The 18,055-nt window shown below is 44.8% G+C and overlaps 1 protein-coding gene across 3 annotated transcripts in view; it reads left to right on the top strand.

The window, feature by feature from the left end:
- The window catches only part of NBAS (NBAS subunit of NRZ tethering complex), an 816,956-nt gene that overhangs the window by 398,919 nt on the left and 399,982 nt on the right, over nucleotides 1–18,055 (top strand). For all 3 annotated transcript variants that reach the window (XM_073568249.1, XM_073568248.1, XM_073568250.1), the window contains exons 36-38: nucleotides 9,683–9,841; nucleotides 13,367–13,480; nucleotides 16,937–17,060. In XM_073568249.1, the coding sequence (XP_073424350.1) occupies nucleotides 9,683–9,841; nucleotides 13,367–13,480; nucleotides 16,937–17,060 (397 nt within the window). The remainder of the gene's footprint in view (nucleotides 1–9,682; nucleotides 9,842–13,366; nucleotides 13,481–16,936; nucleotides 17,061–18,055) is intronic.

The raw sequence follows: 18,055 nt of genomic DNA, 5'->3' as shown, positions 1-18,055 counted from the left end.
CACACACCCAAAAATGGGCCGGTCAAAATTGATAACCCATATCTTTAGAAAGGTGTTGGGTTCTCTTTAAGTTCTTGATAGCCGTCTACTGGCACCTTCTCCTCCTTACCCTCCAATACTGGGTGAGTGTGCATATGTCCTCACGAAGGAGATGGAACGTATTTAAACAATTTTTGATTTTCATTTTTCATGTCACAAAAAAAGTTAAATCTTGCATTGTTTACTCGGGGCCATATCAGACTCCTAGTTCTTGTTCTTTCAGGAAATCCCCATTGGTAGCAATAGGCTGACTTCGGCCCTATCTTTTGTATTGAAGCACCTAATGAGTAAAGGTCATAGGGAGAGGGGCCTGTTGTGATTGATGGATCCTTTATCAGCTGTGTCTTAAGGTGTTACCTGTCGTAATTCTGCCTATGATGATAATGAGACTTCCGAAAAGTCTTCCTGAAAGAACATATGGTAGAAGTAATTTTATAGATATAGATTTTGGTATGAAAAAAAACAGCTAAATTTAACTCAAAAACCTGGCATAACAATAGGTCAGTTTCTGCTAATACATTCCCTTTAAAAGTATACAAGGATTGACCTGCCGATGATCCTCTTCTCTTTTCTCTTTCTCTCCTCTCCTTTTATGCTGTCGTGATTGAGCGGCCTCCATTGTAGCCACCCCAGAGACGGCGCTTGTAACTTAATCGCACTCATCTCTGTTTTATAGACTGTAAGTCACTGTTTAGCGGAAGTGCAGATCAATACTGGTGATCACAAGCAGCGCTATATTGTGTGGTCGCGTCACTCCCGTAAAGCGCCTTTGGCCTCCACATGTCAGTTATTACTGTCCTATTGCTCGCCAATTATCTAGTGAAAATATATACCGGTATCTCATCTACAGACCCTTAACTGGAGAGTATATAGATAAGCTGGACACGGTAGTGACGATGCCTTTATGGCAGGGCATTACTTGTGTTTGCTCTACTTCATCAGGGCCGTCTGGCTTATTAGGCTGACAATGATGTAAAATCACTAAAGCATAGATTCTTCAGGACTTTGCTTAGGTTGCCTACTCGCAACTTGTCAAGGCTTGGTATAGAAAATTGTGGAGAAAAAAAACACCGCAGGTTAAGATAACAATCCAAGGCTGTGCTCACATGTTGCATTTTTGCTGCGTTTTTTTATGCAAACTAACAGCTGCTCCTTTCTGTACCAGCAAAAGCGAAGAGTTTTCAGAAATCTCATGAACTTGTTTTTTTTTTTCTCCTTCGCCTCATTGGGGGACACAGGTACTGTGGGTGTATGCTTCTGCCGCCTGGAGGCTGACACTAAGTGGGAAAAAAAGAGGTTAGCTCCTCCTCCGCCATATACACCCTCGCCCCGGTTGCGGGCGGAATCAGTTTTTGCTTAGTGTCCATTGGAGGCACACGTCTGGTCTTTTTTTCCAGACTGTCATTTTTTCTATGAAGATAAGAAGACAGGGGCAGCGGATCCTATTGAAAGGGTCTGATTTCCCCAAACCAACAACGGGCGAGCACGTGCAAGTGTCACCTCCACGTATCCTTTCCCGCTACATGGGACATGATGCCGGACTGAGCCCTGACCACCCTAAGGTAGAGAAACCCAGGCTGTACAGAGGCCTGCGAACAGTCCGTGCGGCCCCCACTGCATCACCAATGCCAGACAGCGGTGATGAAAGGTGGCGGAGGGTCCCTCTCCTCATCCCCTATAAGGGAAGATGGAGCTAGGGTGTCTGCACCGTCCTTAAACTTTTTTTTCTGCCCCCCTTCCCCCCCATAACCTGAAGATGAAGATGGACATCGAGGGGTGAGGTATGGAAGGAGGTGGGCTGGGAGGGCTCCTGCGGACCTCCATGGTCAGCGCTCCTGGCGCTGTTCTTAGGCATCCCCGGGCTCCCTGGCTGAGCTATCTCACATGACACATGGGTAACGGAGCTGGTGTCCTCGGGGTACAAGAATTCATTAAAAAAAAAAACCAAGATGGTTTTTTCTTTCCAGTCTTCCAAAAGCAATCGCCCGAGCAAGGGCTTTACTCAAGGCCATAAAATTACTCCAGCACAACGGAGTCATTGTTCCCGTACTGGAGAACGAAAAATATCAGGGGTTCTACTCCAACCTGTTCACGGTGCCCAAAAAGGATGGGGCAGTCAGGCCCATTCTGGACTTAAAGCTCCTAAACAAGTTTATCAGGATCAGACATTTCTGGATGGAGTCTCTCCATTCAGTCATATCTGCCATGGGGTGGGGAGAATACTTGGCTTCTATTGACATCCAAGATGCCTACCTACATATCCCCATTTTTCCCCCGCACCAAAGGTTCCTGTGCTTCACCATCAACGGCCTACACTTTCAGTTCCAGCACTGCCCTTCGGGTTGGCCACCACTCCCAGGGTATTCACAAAAGTCATGGCATTCGTCATGGCCACCCTGCACTCGCGGGGCATAGTTGTCTTTCCTTATTTAGACAACCTCTTGGTCAAAGGCCCTTCCTTTCGGGCATGCGAGAAGAGTGTCAGCATCACGCTAGATACTCTTTCCCGCTTAGGATGGTTGGTCAATCTAAAAAAGTCATCCCCTGTGCCAGCTCAGAGGATCTCCTTCTTAGGAATGATCTTCGACACTTCCAGAGGTTTGGTAATTCTCCCTCAGGACAAGGCCTTAGCTCTCCGGCAGGGAGTCCGGAAGCTGCGCCAACCGGTCCCTCATACCATCCGCTTCTGCATGAGGATCCCAGGAAAGATGGTGGCACCGATGGAGGCAATTCCGTTTGCCCAGTTCCATCTTCGCCCCCTGCAGCACGCCCTGTTATCAGTCTGGGACAAAAACCCATTCTCTCTCGATCGCTGGTGCCGGTTGCCCACGCGGGTCACACAGGCACTCGGATAGTGGATAGCCAGTGCCTCACTTCTCCAGGGCAAGCCCTTTTCCCCAGATCATTGGTTAGTGGTGCCAACCGACGCCAGCCTCCTCGGCTGGGGAGCGTTTTTTTGCCACCATACGACCCAGGGACGGTGGTCGCCGCAGGAGGCACATCTCCCAATCAACTTGGTGGAAATAAGGGAAATCCGGCTAGCTCTGCAACAGTTTCATCCCCTTCTAGCAGGCCGGCCCGTTCGGATTCAGTCGGAGAACGCCACGGCTGTGGCTTACATAAATCATCAGGGGGGCACCCGCAGCCGGACAGCCATGCGCGAGGTAAGGCATGTCCTTCATTGGGCCGAGAGAAACCACTCGGCGATATCGGCAGTCCACATTCTGGGCTTGGAGAACTGGGCAGCAGACTTCCTCAGCCGGCAGAGTCTCGCATCCGGGGAATGGTCACTTCACCCCGAGATCTTCCAGCAGATTTGCCAACGATGGGGGATGCCGGATGTGGACCTAATGGCCTCCAGAGTGAATGCCAAGGTCGCTCGATCCCGGGATCCGCAGGCAGTTGCAGTGGATGTGCTGGTTCTGCCATGGAACCAGTTTCGCCTCCCATACCTATTTCCCCATTGCCACTACTTCTGAGAGTCATCAAGAAGATCAAGGCGGAAGGGGTGCCAGTGATTCTGCTGGCTCTGATAGGCCTCGTCAGGCATGGTACGCAGACCTAGTACAGCTACTCGCAGACGTTCGTTGGCACCTGCCAGAGCGCCCAGACCTACTGTCCCAGGGCCCGATCTACCACCCGAATTCAGGTGCCCTGTGTTTGACGGCTTGGCCTTGAATCCTAGATTCAAACCCAGGCTGGGTTCGGCCGCAATGTGTTCGCTACGATGGTTAGCGCCCAGAAGCTGGCCTCAGCACGTATTTATCACCACACCTGGAAGGTTTTCTTCACATGGTGTCGGAGCCATGGTTGTTCTCCACTGAGATTTTCAATTCCCAACATCTTGGCTTTTCTCCAGTCTGGCCTAGACTCAGGCTTGGCCCCAAGTTCCCTCAGGAGACAAATGTCGGCTTTATCCGTTCTGTTCCAGCGCAGGATTGCTACCAATCTGCAGGTGAAGAACTTCATTCAGGGGGTCTCCCACTTGGTACCTCCTTATAGGGTGCCCCTGGACGCTTGGGACCTTAACCTGGTCCTAAGTGTCCTATAGGAGCCTCCATTTGAACCGTTACAGGAGGACTTTTTAGCCTACCTTTCTTGGAAGGTAGTATTTCTTGTGGCAATAACGTCAATCAGGCGGGTCTCAGAGCTGGCAGCTCTATCCTGCCGAGCTCTCTTTCTGGTCTTCCACAAAGATAAGGTGGTTCTCAGACCAGCCCCTCCTTTTCTGCCGAAGGTCGTTTCCTCGTTCCACATTAATGAGGATATTGTCCTGCCCTCTTTTTGTCCAGCAGCGGTACACCGTGTGGAAAAGGCTCTTCATACGTTGGACCTGGTGAGAGCTCTCAGGAGGTACGTGTCGCGGACAGCACCCTTTCGTCAGACGGACACAATGTTCGTGCTTCCCGAGTGGCGCAGGAAGGGACTCGCTGCCTCAAAATCGACCATAGCAAGGTGGATTCCCTTGACTGTTCAGGAGTCTTACCGCATCAGAGGCACACCAGTTCCAGCAGGGATCAGAGCGCACACTACTCGGGCAGTGGGCGCCTCTTGGGAGCTTCGGCACCAGGTATCGGCGGAACAGGTTTGCAAGGCTGCAACCTGGTCCAGATTGCACACATTCGCAAAGCACTACAATATCCATACTCAGGCTTCGTCAGATGCGAGTCTGGATTGAAGGATTCTCCAAGCAGCGGTGGCGCACCTTTTAGACAGGAGGTGCATGTAGCTTGGATCGGTGAGTCAACTTTCCACCCAGGGAGTGCTTTGGGACGTTCCACAGTACCTGTGTCCCCCAATGAAGTGAAGGAGAAACATGGATTTTTGTGATAAACTCATCGTAAAATCCTTTTCTCCGAGACGCTCATTGGGGGACACAGCACCCACCCTGTTAGCCAAGTTGGCTTCTGTTTTATTTAATTAATATACTTTTTTTAATGATATTATGGTGGTGTCTTTTCTAGACATGTTACCTGCATTAAGGTTGATATTGTCTGATTTTTGTTTGATCTCCTACTGCTTTTGCACCAAACTGATTCCGTCCGCAACCGGGGCGAGGGTTTATACGGCGGAGGAGGAGCTAACCTCTTTTTTTCCACTTAGTGTCAGCCTCCAAACGGCAGAAGCATACACCCACAGTACCTGTGTCCCCCTATGAGCGTCTCAAAGAAAATGTGAGTTTATCACAAAAATCCATGTTTCCTGACTGAATTAGAAAATTGCTATGCTTTTGCAGAAAGCATTAAGTGCAAAAAAGCAGCAAAAACGCTGTCATCAGTTATGGCAGCGTGTTTGGTGAAAAAAAAAAACGCATGTACACCATGATGTAAAATCCATTCAATTTTGTGAGTTTCCCAAGTTTAAAGGCTCTGTCACACTAAGCGATCTCGCGACACATCAGCGATCTCGCCAGCGAGATCGCTGTGTGTGACGGGAATCAGCGACCGGCCCCCCTGCCGGTTATCGCTGATCATGCTCGAGCGGCCTGGGCCGTTTTTCGATCGCTGGTCTCCCGCAGCCCAGCGCGCATCGCTGCGTGTGGCAGCGAGAGCCCAGCGATCAGCGACACTGGTAACTAATGTAAACGTTGGGTATCCAGGAGCCGCGGCTCCTGAATACCCGCTGTTTACCTTAGAAACCGGCGTACACGCTGGTTTCCAAGGTAAACGTCGGGTATCCAGGAGTCGCGCGGCTCCTAGATACCCGATGTTTACCTTGGAAACCAGCGTGTACGCCGGTTTCCAAGGTAAACAGCGGGTATCCAGAAGTTGCGCGGTTCCTTGATACCCGATGTTTACATTAGAAACCAGCGTCGCTGGGGCTGTCTAACGATGTCCCAGCGATCCCATCATGTCGGATCGTTGGTGGGATCGCTGGGACATCGTTTAGTGTGATGGGGCCTTAAACCAAAATGTTTTGATGTCCTCATGCGAGACTGAATTTTGCTATTAATACAGTTTAAATTAGTGAAGTGTGTTAAAGTAAACAATGCCCGATCAACTCAATGCCCTACCATTGTGTCAGGTAATCAATGCCTTACCAACTCAATGCCCTTCCAATGTATCAGGTAAAGAGTGCCCTACCAACTCAATGCACTACCAATGTATTAGGTAAACAGTGCCCTACCATCTCAATGCCCTTCCAATGTATCAGGTAAACAGTGCCCTACCAACTCAATGCACTACCAATGTATTGGGTAAACAGTGCCCTACCAACTCAATGCCTGACCAATGTGTTCTTTAAACTGTATCTTACCAACTCGATGCTCTACCCTGTGTGTTAAGTAAACAATGCCTTACTAACCCAACTTCCCCCACTGTTTTTACATTTGTAATTGTATATTTTTTCATGAACTCACCTGAACTTTTTTTTCTCAGAGTAGTCACTATTTTTTAAGACATACAAATTCTTTTTCCACTAAATTATTTAATCAAATTGCCCTTTTTTCTAAAATGTTTTATGGTTTCACATATGTCTTGCATTGGTGGCCTAAAACTTTGTATTGTTAATGCTTGTAATTTAAAAGCAAAGATGATTTTTGGGTTCTTGAAAAACGCAGCAAGAAAAGCAGCAAAAAAAGGATCAAAACCTTTATTTTGTATGCTCTTTTTAGACTGACGAGATCAGACCTTGGCCGAAAAAAAAAAAAGCAGCAGCAAAGTCAATGTGTGAACATAGCCTATGAGTCTGTCACGAAACCTTAAGGATTTCCTAGTGCCAGTAAAGTTAATTAAATTTCTGAAGTCTTATGCACGCGTTGCTTAGTTTTTCCATGCAGATTTGAAAAATATTTAAATCTGTAGCATGTCGATTCTCTCCAACTTTTGGTTGCAGATTTTACCCATACCAATGAGTTTGGAAAAATAAGCGACAAAAATGCATATAAACTAATAAGACAATCAAAGCATTTGTCACGTAAACAGTTAAAAAAAAAAAAAATGTAAGCACAAGTGGGCCTTACCAGAGAGATTTCACTGGGGGCGTGTACTTCTTTCCCTTTCTGGCGCTGACCAATCATAAGAAGGCAGCAACACACAGGAGAAAGAAGAACACGCCCCCACAATAGCATTGACAATGGTATATATATTTTAGTATATATTTTTCACCTCTGTGGGTGGGATTTGGGGTTTCCAGATGTTTTCTCTCTTATCCCTCTGTGATGTTTATGTAAAAAATATTTGTGCTGATGTACTGCAGTTTATGCTCTGGACTGATTTTATGGGTGGCATTCCCCCACTCCTCCCCCAATTTTGCAACATTTTAGCAGAACGTGCTCCATTTCACTTTGAAAAGTCGCAGATAAAATTTGATGACAAAACTAAAACGGAATAAAATTTTTATTTTGTACAAACATGATGAACTCCCTGTGCCAATTTGAAAAATTTGTCGAAAAGCATCACAAGACAAAAAAAAAAGAGAGAAGTGTCTTAAAAGAAAGCAATAACACAAATGATAAACCCGTTCCTGAGACAATATCATGACTTTTCTCGGCTCTTTCTGCTTTGTCAATCTCTCCGTTCAGACTGATTGCCCCAAAAGTTCAGAACATCTGGGCATGACTTCCTCCGTCCGACCAGTAACTTTCCTTACTAATCCCTATGTATACGACGAGCCCTCCCTACATGATCTCTTCGGCTCTTTTAACGTCGCACTCCTGAAACTCTTCAGGTGCCTTTGTCTTTTTTTCCACTACCAAAAAATCAATACTTTCCCTCTTGTTAAGTCTTCAGCTGCAACCTAAACTCTCAACTTCCACATTTACTTTGGAATTCGGATTACTTTTCTACCCTCTCTCATTTAAAATCCTTTTTCCAAATACATAAAGCTTTGAGCAATGTAAAAATAACAAAAGTAAAAGCTTTTATATACTTCTCTCCTCAGCGCCGTCCCTGCCCTCCGCCGCCGGCAGTCCGCTCGGTGGCTTTCAGAACCAGACACTGTTTAGCCATATAATGAGGCTTTTCTTTTTCTTTGCTCTCAATGACTTTTTTTCCTTTTTTTTCTGTAACCACATTTGAAAAAATGTTTTTTTTGTTTTGTTTTTTTTTACATTTTAGTTAATAATGCCAGTAATCAAATAATCAATGGTTCCTTCATAAAGACTTTATACACCTGTTTAGCTTTGCTCACTATTAATTTTAATTTTCATATATGTTGAATTTAGGATATTTGTGTTGGGACAGCAAATGGGGTGTGGGATGAACTGCTTGTGAGCTGGTTTATTTTATTATTTCATTATTATTATTTATTCTTTCTTTGTTTCCATTCCTTCAATCACTTTCTTTCTTTTCTTTCATCTTTTGTTTTCTTATTTACTTTAGTTTTTCCTTTTCTTTCCTTCCATCATTTCTTCTTTCTTGCTTTTTCATTTTCTTTCTTTTGCTTTATTTCCTTATTTCTTGCCTTCATTTCTTCCATCATTTTTCTTTTTTTTTTTCTTTCTTGCTTTCTTTCTTACTTTCTTTTGCTTTCTTTCCTTCCTTCCTTCTTTCCGTCAATTCCTTCTTTCCTTCTTTCTTGAGTATGGTAATGACACTCTGCTCAAACTTTGATCAGATTTTCAGCCTAGTGACCTTTTACTGTGATCCGATTCTCTCGCATGTCGCAGGTGAGGAGAAGACTGAGAACTTAATTTCTCCATCTGATTAGTGGATCCACTCCACCGCATGCTGCTATTTTTTTTTTCTCTTGTCAAAATATAACTCCGCACTGCCCAATAGTATAGCATTGGTCCAAGTCCTATCCGATAAAACCCTTAGTGTTGAGCTGGGTCACCAGGATCAGTACACTCTACAGTGCCATGTAATGAGGAATTTCACACCACTTGTGTCTTCTCTCCAGGGTCCCCAGCAATCTCTTGAAGGCCACGCAGCCAACATTTGGCTGTACGATCACTGGCACATATACACACTGCAGGCTTAGACCACCCAACATAAAGAGAAGCTATCAACATGATTTTGTAATGTAAAGACAAGGCTGTAATGGCGATGAAATACTGATTACACTGATACCTTTGGGGAAGAAATCCGCTTTATCGTTCTTCTTTAATCACCGTTTGAACTTTTCTGCTAACTAGATTTCGGTGCACAGGGGCCGGACTATGCACTTAAGTCTTCTCCACCCTTTCTGTGATTCCTGACCCCTCCGCCTGCCGCCTGTCTTTGAATGACCGGTCACTGCTGAGGTTTCATATATAGGAGGCAGATAATTCGCAGACCAGAGACAGTCGGAAGGATTGGGTAATCAGACATGGAGGAGAAGGTCCAAGTGCATGGTCCGGCCCCTGTGCACCAAAATGTAATTAGAAGAAAACTTCAAATGGTAATTAAACCACAAAATGGATTTCTGCACCGAATATATCAATTTAATCAGTATTACAGCGCCATTACAGCCACATTGTTACTTTACATTACAAAATTGGGCTGATGGATACTATTTAAAGGATGTGGACACCTTTGGGGTGTTTGGGGAAGCTTTGCTTTTTTTTTTGTCAGGGTGCTCGCCTCCTGTCTTTTCTTACTATTGTGCCTGAAGCTTGTATTTTTCTGTCCTCCCCTGATTTCCGTAGTGTATTGTAAGTTGTGAACAGCGGCGTCTTTTTATCTAACTATGTGGATCATTAACAATTGTGTAAATATTTCAGGCCGATCCCAAGCCCCAATCTGTGGATTTACTGCATCGAACGACTGCTACGACCATGAAGGTCCTGACTAATACAACCCTGACTACTAAGGCTGTGCTGCATGCTGTCAGTGATGGGCAGTTCTGGAAAAAGTCACTAACATACCTGCGTCCTCTGAATGTAAGAAAGTGTTAAAAAGGCTTTTTTTTTATGTTTATAACCAGCAATCGGTTGCACGGAAAGATTTTCTGCTCCGATATTGCTAAAATTAGAAAAATGCCTAAAAGGAGAGAAAAATATAATAGGATCAGGGCTTTAACTACTGTAAAAAAAAAAATAATCTGAAAATGTTTTGTTTTTCTGGGGAAACCTATGAAATGCTCATTTCTACTATAGCGCCTCCGCAGTAAAAGCTAAGCATTACAACTCACCAATAGAAATCCATGGCTGCTTGTGAAATGTGTGTGCGCGCTGGGTCCTCCACACATAGACTTCTTAATGCTGCCCACTTTGTCTAATATGTGAGCCCATGACAGCAGATCCTCCTCTATTAACTCTGAATGCACACATGGTACATTGGGCAAGGGTTTTTCTGCCCCTGAAGATCCGTTTAGCTTCTGATATGTGCAGCATTGCCTGCAATCTTTGATATACAGAGGCTTTACACCAAGAACATTTTACCTCTAGTCCTGGAAAACCAAAATGTTCATTCTGCATTCACGTTTACAGGATAAAATACTTTCTTTGCAGAACATCACTTATATGACCGACTCTGCACTGTGCTATGTCTGTGTACAGAGTTATTGTAAATGTGGAATGATTTAAAGAATTGTAAAAAAAAGTTTGCATCTCTTTGGGCTCCGACCTCTGGGACCCTCACTGATCTGCAGAATATGGAACCTTGATCTCTGTTAGAATGGAGTGGCAGTGCGCTTACTTCTCCATTGCTCCATTCACTCCTTATGTGGCTTCTGAGCCCTGCACTTGGCTTACTTCAAGAAGCCCCATAGAAAATGAATGGCGCAGCAGTCAGATGTCTGATCTGCTTCTCCATTTTTTTTTTTTTTTTATAGGAATGAAAGTTCCTTTTTCTGCTAATTAGTTTGAATCCCAGCACTCGGACCCCCACCAATCAGCAGGTTATCACCTATCCATCTTGTAGGGTTTCGCCTTTAATGCATGTAGAATGTTTGCACCATCTGCATGGTTTGTGAGTGTTTGAACTTTGCCAGCCTTATTATTTAAAGAGGACCTGTCAATTTGTTTCACTTGCCGTAAAAGCCGCTGTTCTCCTGATTCTAGAGTTTTTTCTTTTGTTCCTGCTTCTCTCCTTTCCTGAGATATGGCCTCCAATTCCATGTATGGAAATCTAGTCTTATTAGCCTACTGGGTGTGGTCCTCAAAAATGCATGTACAGCAAGGACTTAGAGCTTGTACATCCTTAGGCCACAAGCCTGCAGTCACTTTGTATGACTGCAGACTTGTGAATGTGCGCTGTCAAGATTCTCCAGTGCCAGTGGAGGCAGGTGTGTGACCGCTACTATGTGATTTGCATACTTCAGCCACATTCCGACTAGACGTGTCCGGCCTCAATCAGTGCAGTCTAGTCAGCTTGTGACTGTATTTATGCAAATCACATACTTGGGGTCATGTGCATGCCGCTGCCAGCATCGAAGGATTCTCGCAGTGTCTGCGATGTGGGGGGGTTGACAAGTCTGCAGTTGCATTGAGTGACTGCAGTCTTGTACCCCAAGGCCTGACAACCTTAAGGACCGCACCCATATAAAAAAAAAACTAGATTAGACATGTAGGGTAAATGGAAGGCATTTCTTAGGAATGGAGAGCTGCAGGGGCAAGAGAAAAACCACTCTGGAATCGGCAGAGGAGTGGGATTTACACCTCTTTGATTGATATTCCTTTACTGTAACTTTTGCTTTCTAGTTGGCGCCAATTGATTCACATGACCCGGTGTATCAGCCAAGTCAGTAATCTGTGACCCGTGGATGCGCTTTCTGGGAACTGCTTCTTACCCAACTGCATCGGCGGCACTTCTTTTGATTAGCCGGCCTGGCGTGACATCGTTACAGCGTGACTCACGTGTTATGTCAGTGGATCGGGTCCTGTGAATTGATTTGCACCAACTCTGCTGCTCACTAGTGGACAATCGCATCGTTCTCCGGCTATTCCTGTAGCTTGTCTGGCTGTTAAGCTAAGTGCACACGCTGTGGATTAACCTGCGTTTTTTTCCGTGCGGATCCGCAGGTAAAGTGACCTGTGGTTTATCTGCGGATTTGCTTGCGGTTTTCCACTGCTGTTTGACACCTGGACAATGGAATAGATGCCAAACCGCTGCGGAATCCGCAGAAAGAAGTGACATGCTGTAGATTATAAACCGCAGCAAAACCGCACGGAAAAAAACGCAGCCTGGGCACTGCGGTGTGGAAATCACATTGGATAACATGGTACTGTACCATGTCTGCGGAACTGCTGTGGATCCGCAGGGCCAAAAACTCTGCGGAACCGCAGCAGAATCCGCAGCGTGTGCACATACCCTTATAGCGTAGCAGCTGCTGATATGGAAATGGCACGGTGCACAATGACCCAACCACCCGTCTCCTGCAAGCGATGAGTAGCCAAAGGCTGTGTGCACACGCTGCGGATTTTGCTGCGGTTCCGCAGTGGTTTTGGCCGCTGCGGACCCGCAGCAGTTTCTACTGCGGTGTACAGTACCATGATTCCCTATGGGAATCAAAAACCGCAGTGCAGACGGTGCGGAATTTTCCACGCGGATTATCTGCGGTTTTCAATCCGCAGAAAGAATTGACATGTCAATTCTTTCTGCGGATTCTCCTGCGGTTTGCCATCTCCTCCATTGAGGAGATGAAAAACCGCAGGGCAAAACCGCTGAGCAATCCGCAGGTAAAACCGCAGGTCTTTTGACCTGCGTTTTCACCTGCGGATTTTACAAAATCCGCGAGGATGAATCCGCACATAATCCGCAGCGTGTGCACACAGCCAAAGCGGTCAGAGGAGCGGTGGTTGTGACGTCATCACTTCCAGCTGGTGGGGAGGCTGGATAACCCCATAGCCATCCTTCCATGGGAATAGACTGTGTGAACCTGCACTTGTGCTCAGGCCATAATCTTCAGGGACGATACTCAGAGTCCGGATTACTGAAAAGGTTTGGAAAAAAAAAAAAAAAAATTCACTTAAAACTGAAATCTTTTTTCATTGCTTTCCTGTATAATTCCCGCGTCCCCCTGACAGCTCTGACGGTGATAGCAGGGGGCGCCCGCGGATAATGTCCATGAAGATACCCTGTTAACTTCTCACACATAGAAATTGCTTCTGTGGCTGAGGAAGGAAAAAAAAATAGAAAATTCTGAGAGATTTAATGCTGGATCTTCAGTGATGAACACACGGCAGTGACTAAATATTCTTTCAAAGACTCGTCTCTTCTTCCCAAGGACGCTTCCTAACCGTGCCCCGGGCATCGCTGCCGCTGCACCTGAATCTGCCGCCGTCTGCATTTTCGAGTCTCATCCTTCAGTCATTTCCACCAGTACATAGCGTTTCAGGTGGCAGCTGTCGGAGCGCCGGCGATCCTTACCCATCTCCATCCTCGCCCCCATCTCCTGCTGTGTGGTCTTCTCCAAGGCAGTTCTGTGGATTAACCACTTCACTTTTTTGTCTCCTCTCATCCAGGGTCAGGAGCCGCACAGCACGTTGAAGAGCGCCAAGAGCTCGACTACGCCGGGCGTGAGCCAAGGCTGCCATCCTTTCTACGAATCTCTGATCGTCAACCCTTTTATTGCTAATGTAAGTGTAATAAGGACGGCACAAGACAAGCGGAGAGACACCGGCGTCCGCCTTGATTTAGATAACTTAATTAAACGTCTTGAAGTGGATCTTAAGGATTAATTAATTGAGGCTTCTTTTTAGCTCATCAGGACAGATATTTATCTCATGCGCACCTGGCTTCAAGGATTGCTGCATGTAAGATCTGTCTCCTGCTCGGCTTTAGTGTTTTTTTTTTGTTTGTTTTTTTAAGATTTGCGTAATTAAAAGTATTAAAGGGGCTTTCCAGGCTTTTAAAAGTTAAAGATGATGTCCATTAAGTGATCGGAATCAGGTTTGTGGTTGTCCGACACCTGGATCCCCCAATCAGCTGTTAGCTGGTCCGACGGTTGGAGGAAAAAAGCTGCACCTTAATTCCTGTCCACCTACGGAAAAGTCATCGGTTACCTCTCCCTAAACATCCCCTTTAATTGCTTATCCTTAGGGTGCAGTCAGACGGCCGTATAATTCGGACTGTGATCGGAAAGTCGTGATCGGACTGGCCGGCAGCTTTAACGACTCAGGCGTGACTGCTGCATGTATTTCTATGCAGCTGAAACCCTCGGGTGAGGAGAGCTGCAGCCAATCCATGCACTGATTTCTGATTTATTCCGATTTATATGGCCGTCTGACTGCACCCTTAAGATAAGCCATCAATATTACATCGACCTTTGAGCACCCGCTCCAAGTCATTGTCAAATCCGGACCAATGTAAACACTTAAGAGGCTGCGGTGTTTGCAGAAGCGCCACATCACCTTCTAACCTACGATCGGAGGTCTGCCCATAGGCAGACACTTAATGATCTAGCATTGATGGCTTGTCCTAAGGATAAGCCATACATTTTTCAAAACTAGATAACCCATTTGAAGGGCATTTGTCAGCAGATTTTGCTATATAATCTGATGAAGGGGCTGAGACCCTGATTCCAGCGATCTATCACTTACTGGGCTGCTTGGTGCAGTTTTGATAGATCCCTGATAGAATCCCTGTTTTCTCTATTGTAAATGTAGCAGTGCTTTAAATGCTGAGCTGTCTAACCACACCCACACCCACACCCCTGATTGGCTGCTTTCTGTGTACTATTTATTTTATTTATTTTTTACACTCATTTACATAGCGCCATTAATTCCACAGCGCTTTACAGTCATTATTGACACTGTCCTCAATGGGACTCCCAAAAAATGTTCTCCACTTTGCTTCTGTAGAGAGTCTATAAGTCCTTTATTTTTAGTCAGAGCTCTTGATTCTGATAACTCTCTGCTCTCCTCTTTTCTTTGAATATTAGAGAAAGCAGCAGGGATGTGAAGAGGGTTGGACCCAGATCGCCAAAGCATGGATAGGGGAGAAAGTGTCTACAGTGTCAGAAGGAAGAGAGCATAAGCTATATAAGAGGAGAAAAGCACATGAAGAGTAGTTAAGTGCGGTGTTTAAGCTGTGCCGATATATAAACTAATGAAAACATTAGCAAGTCGGATACACACAGATCTCACATCCAGCCTGTATTACTGAGAGAGACGCTCCCACATGAGCAAAATCTGAAACTTGGATTAGACTGCAAATTGTATATCAGGGAGGCTGAACATGGATAAAAGAATGAAAATTGCAGACTAAAATATAAGCGCTATTTTATTACAAACCGAAAACGTTATCAGCTCCCCACTAATACGAGAAAAAGATCGTAATCCAGCACTGCAAAAATATTTAAAAAGACGATCTCTAATAAACAATGTCTCTGTGAAATAGGCTAAAAAATCCAGTGACTCATATATATATTTTTAGTTGAATTTTTTAATCTATTTTATGGAAACAATTGTTTATTAAAGATCATAACTATTTTGTTTTGGTGCAATTTTACTACCTAAAGGTAATCACTAACGTGTGAAATTAATTTATTCCATGTCAGAGGTATATAAAATCTTTAAAGGGAACCTGTCACCTGTTTCATGCTGCCCAAACCAAAGGCTTCATTAGTCGAAGCATGGCTACATGATTCTATGAAATGTACAATTGTGGAGCCACACTCTGATTCACGTGGTTTGGGGAGTTATGACCCAAGTGATATGATCCCTTTAGAGAACCTCTCCTATCCATTTTTTTTATCCTCTTATTATATGGCAGTCATCAAATTATATAGCACTGTGTACTTACAATTGCTCATTTTCCCTTTCTACCCAGATAATTCTTCTATTTCCCTTTAGGTCTATGACATCATGTGATTAATAACTTCTAAGCTCCATGCAGAAACAGGAGGTCAATTTTTCCTGCGTGAGTCATCACTGCAAAAGTCCCTGATGGGTTGGAGGGGGGAGCACCCATGTCAGGAGTGGAAGAGGGGAATTATAAATGCAGGGACAACTGACTTCCTGTTTATTCATAAAGCAGAGAAAAGAGAAGAATTAACTGGGTAGAAAGATAAAATGAGCAATTGTAAGTACACAGTGCCATATAACATAATGACTGCAATATATTAAGAGGATAAAAACCATGATGGGAGGAGGAGGAGTGCTTCTTTTAAGGGGTTGTCTTGTCCAAATCGATAAGTCTGCAGACTTATGGATCCCTCAGGTGTACGCACTTTACACTGTGGGGATTCGCTGGTTTCTGAGCCAGGACTGGAGGGTATTTGAATTATTTATACTCCCGTCCAGAACCCATCTAGTTGGCATGGCCTCGCTCCATACACTTGTAGGCAAATGTATGGCGCGAGGCCGCACTCACTGGACGGACTTTGGCCAGGAGCATGAATAACTCCTACATACCCCCTCCGATTCTGGCTCAGAAACCGGCGAATGCGTGCAGCACTTAGTGCCCGCGCTGGGAGGGATCTATACGTCTGCACTTACACAGGGGCACTGCAGACTTATCGGTTTGGACTGGACAACCCCTTGAAGGACTCGGTAGGAATTCAATACAATATTGGAATGGAGGGATGGTGAGAGACACATCTGTGTAAGTGGCTCCTGATGGCACAGTACATGTCGTTAATGAATGGCCAGCATGTAATCTAGTCTTGTATGGCTGGTTGAACATTTCGGATATGGCTCTGATCCCCAAGGACTTGAAAAAAAAAAAAAAAAATAATGGATATCTTTTGAGAGTGAAAGCGCTTTGCAGATTTGCAAGCAAAATGGTTCGCGCTCCAGCATCAACTTGCTGACAGTTTCCACATAGCAATTTATTTTGTTCATTCTAAATACTACTCTACAAAATAAGCCTGAAAGTAGATAAAAACTTCCAATAAAGACCGATAGCTAAAGTGATGAGTACAGCCAAGAGAAGCTTTCCGCCTAGCATTGTGAACGCAGCGCTCCTTGGCAGCACAATGCTCCATTGTTGCGTTCACAAGGCCGAGAGCCTCTTCTCCGGAGTCACACAGTGTGTTTGGCTTCTGTACATGCGTCTTTCTCTGATTTCTTTTGCTCATTACCTTGTGTCAGGGTGAAGCCACGTACTCTGCCGACCAGAACAAGTCCCAGGAAAGCTTCGCGGAAGTTCTGCTGAGGACAGGAAAACTGGCCGAAACCAAAAGTGAAGGGGAAACCTTGTTCCCCGCAACAGAAGGTAAAGTTCATGGTGCAGGATCAGTATTGTAAGGGAAGAAATAAAAATTATTATTGTTATTATTATTGTTATTTTTAGTTTGTTTTTTATTTTATTTTTTTGTGTAGAATGAAAAATGCTCTTTATGTTCGTAAAGCAAATGGTAGCATACTAATCAATTCAAATCCACCAAAACAGGAGACCTTCTTAGAAGACTGGGTGTCCATTTGGGATTACAGATGGGCTATTGAAAATTGAACTTGGTGGGGGACCTTTTTTTTCTTTTTTTTTTTTTTTTTTTTTTTTTTTTTTTTTACTTTATAGCGACTTTAATCTTCCTGAGTTGAACACAGCTAATGGATAAAAAATTTGTCTGAGCTCTGTTGTAGGATCTCAGAGAGATTCTTGTGGAAAGCAGCATGTGTTTAATAAATTTACTCCTGCGATCAAAATTATTTCATCCCTTCAGAACTAATACTTAGTAGAGCCCCTCTGGCTGTTATGACCTACTGCAAACGTGAGGCATTACCAGACACAGACTTTTATCTGCGTTCCTAATGAATCTTCACCCATTCCTCATAGGCAATGGCCTTCAGTTCACTTATTCCTAGAATTGTTTTCTTTTCTGCAGCCAAGCCTGATCTTTTGGCCACAACAAAGTTGCATACTGAATGAAAGGTTTTGCTGGCTTTGTTGTTCCATTTCTTGCTGTATTTTTACTGCATTTTTTGCTGTGTTTTTCAGGATCCCAACGTTCATCTTTGCTTCCACCTTGCAAGTAGTGATGAGTGAGTATACTTATTGCTCATGTGTCCTCCGAGTATTTTTGCGTGCTCGGAGATTGTGTTTGTCGACGCAGCTGCATGATTTGCGGCTGCTAGACAGCCTGAATACATGTGGGGATTCCCTAACAAACAGGCATTCCTCATGTATTCAGGCTGTCCAGCAGCCACAAATCATGCAGCTGCGTTGACACAAACTAAATCTCCGAGCATGCCAAAATACTCGTCGGACAG

The sequence above is a fragment of the Dendrobates tinctorius genome, unplaced genomic scaffold, assembly GCF_039654945.1.
Source record: "Dendrobates tinctorius isolate UK_male_01 unplaced genomic scaffold, ASM3965494v1 ptg000021l, whole genome shotgun sequence".
NCBI classification, from domain to species: Eukaryota; Metazoa; Chordata; class Amphibia; order Anura; family Dendrobatidae; genus Dendrobates; species Dendrobates tinctorius.
This window is presented reverse-complemented; position numbering and strand designations above follow the sequence as displayed.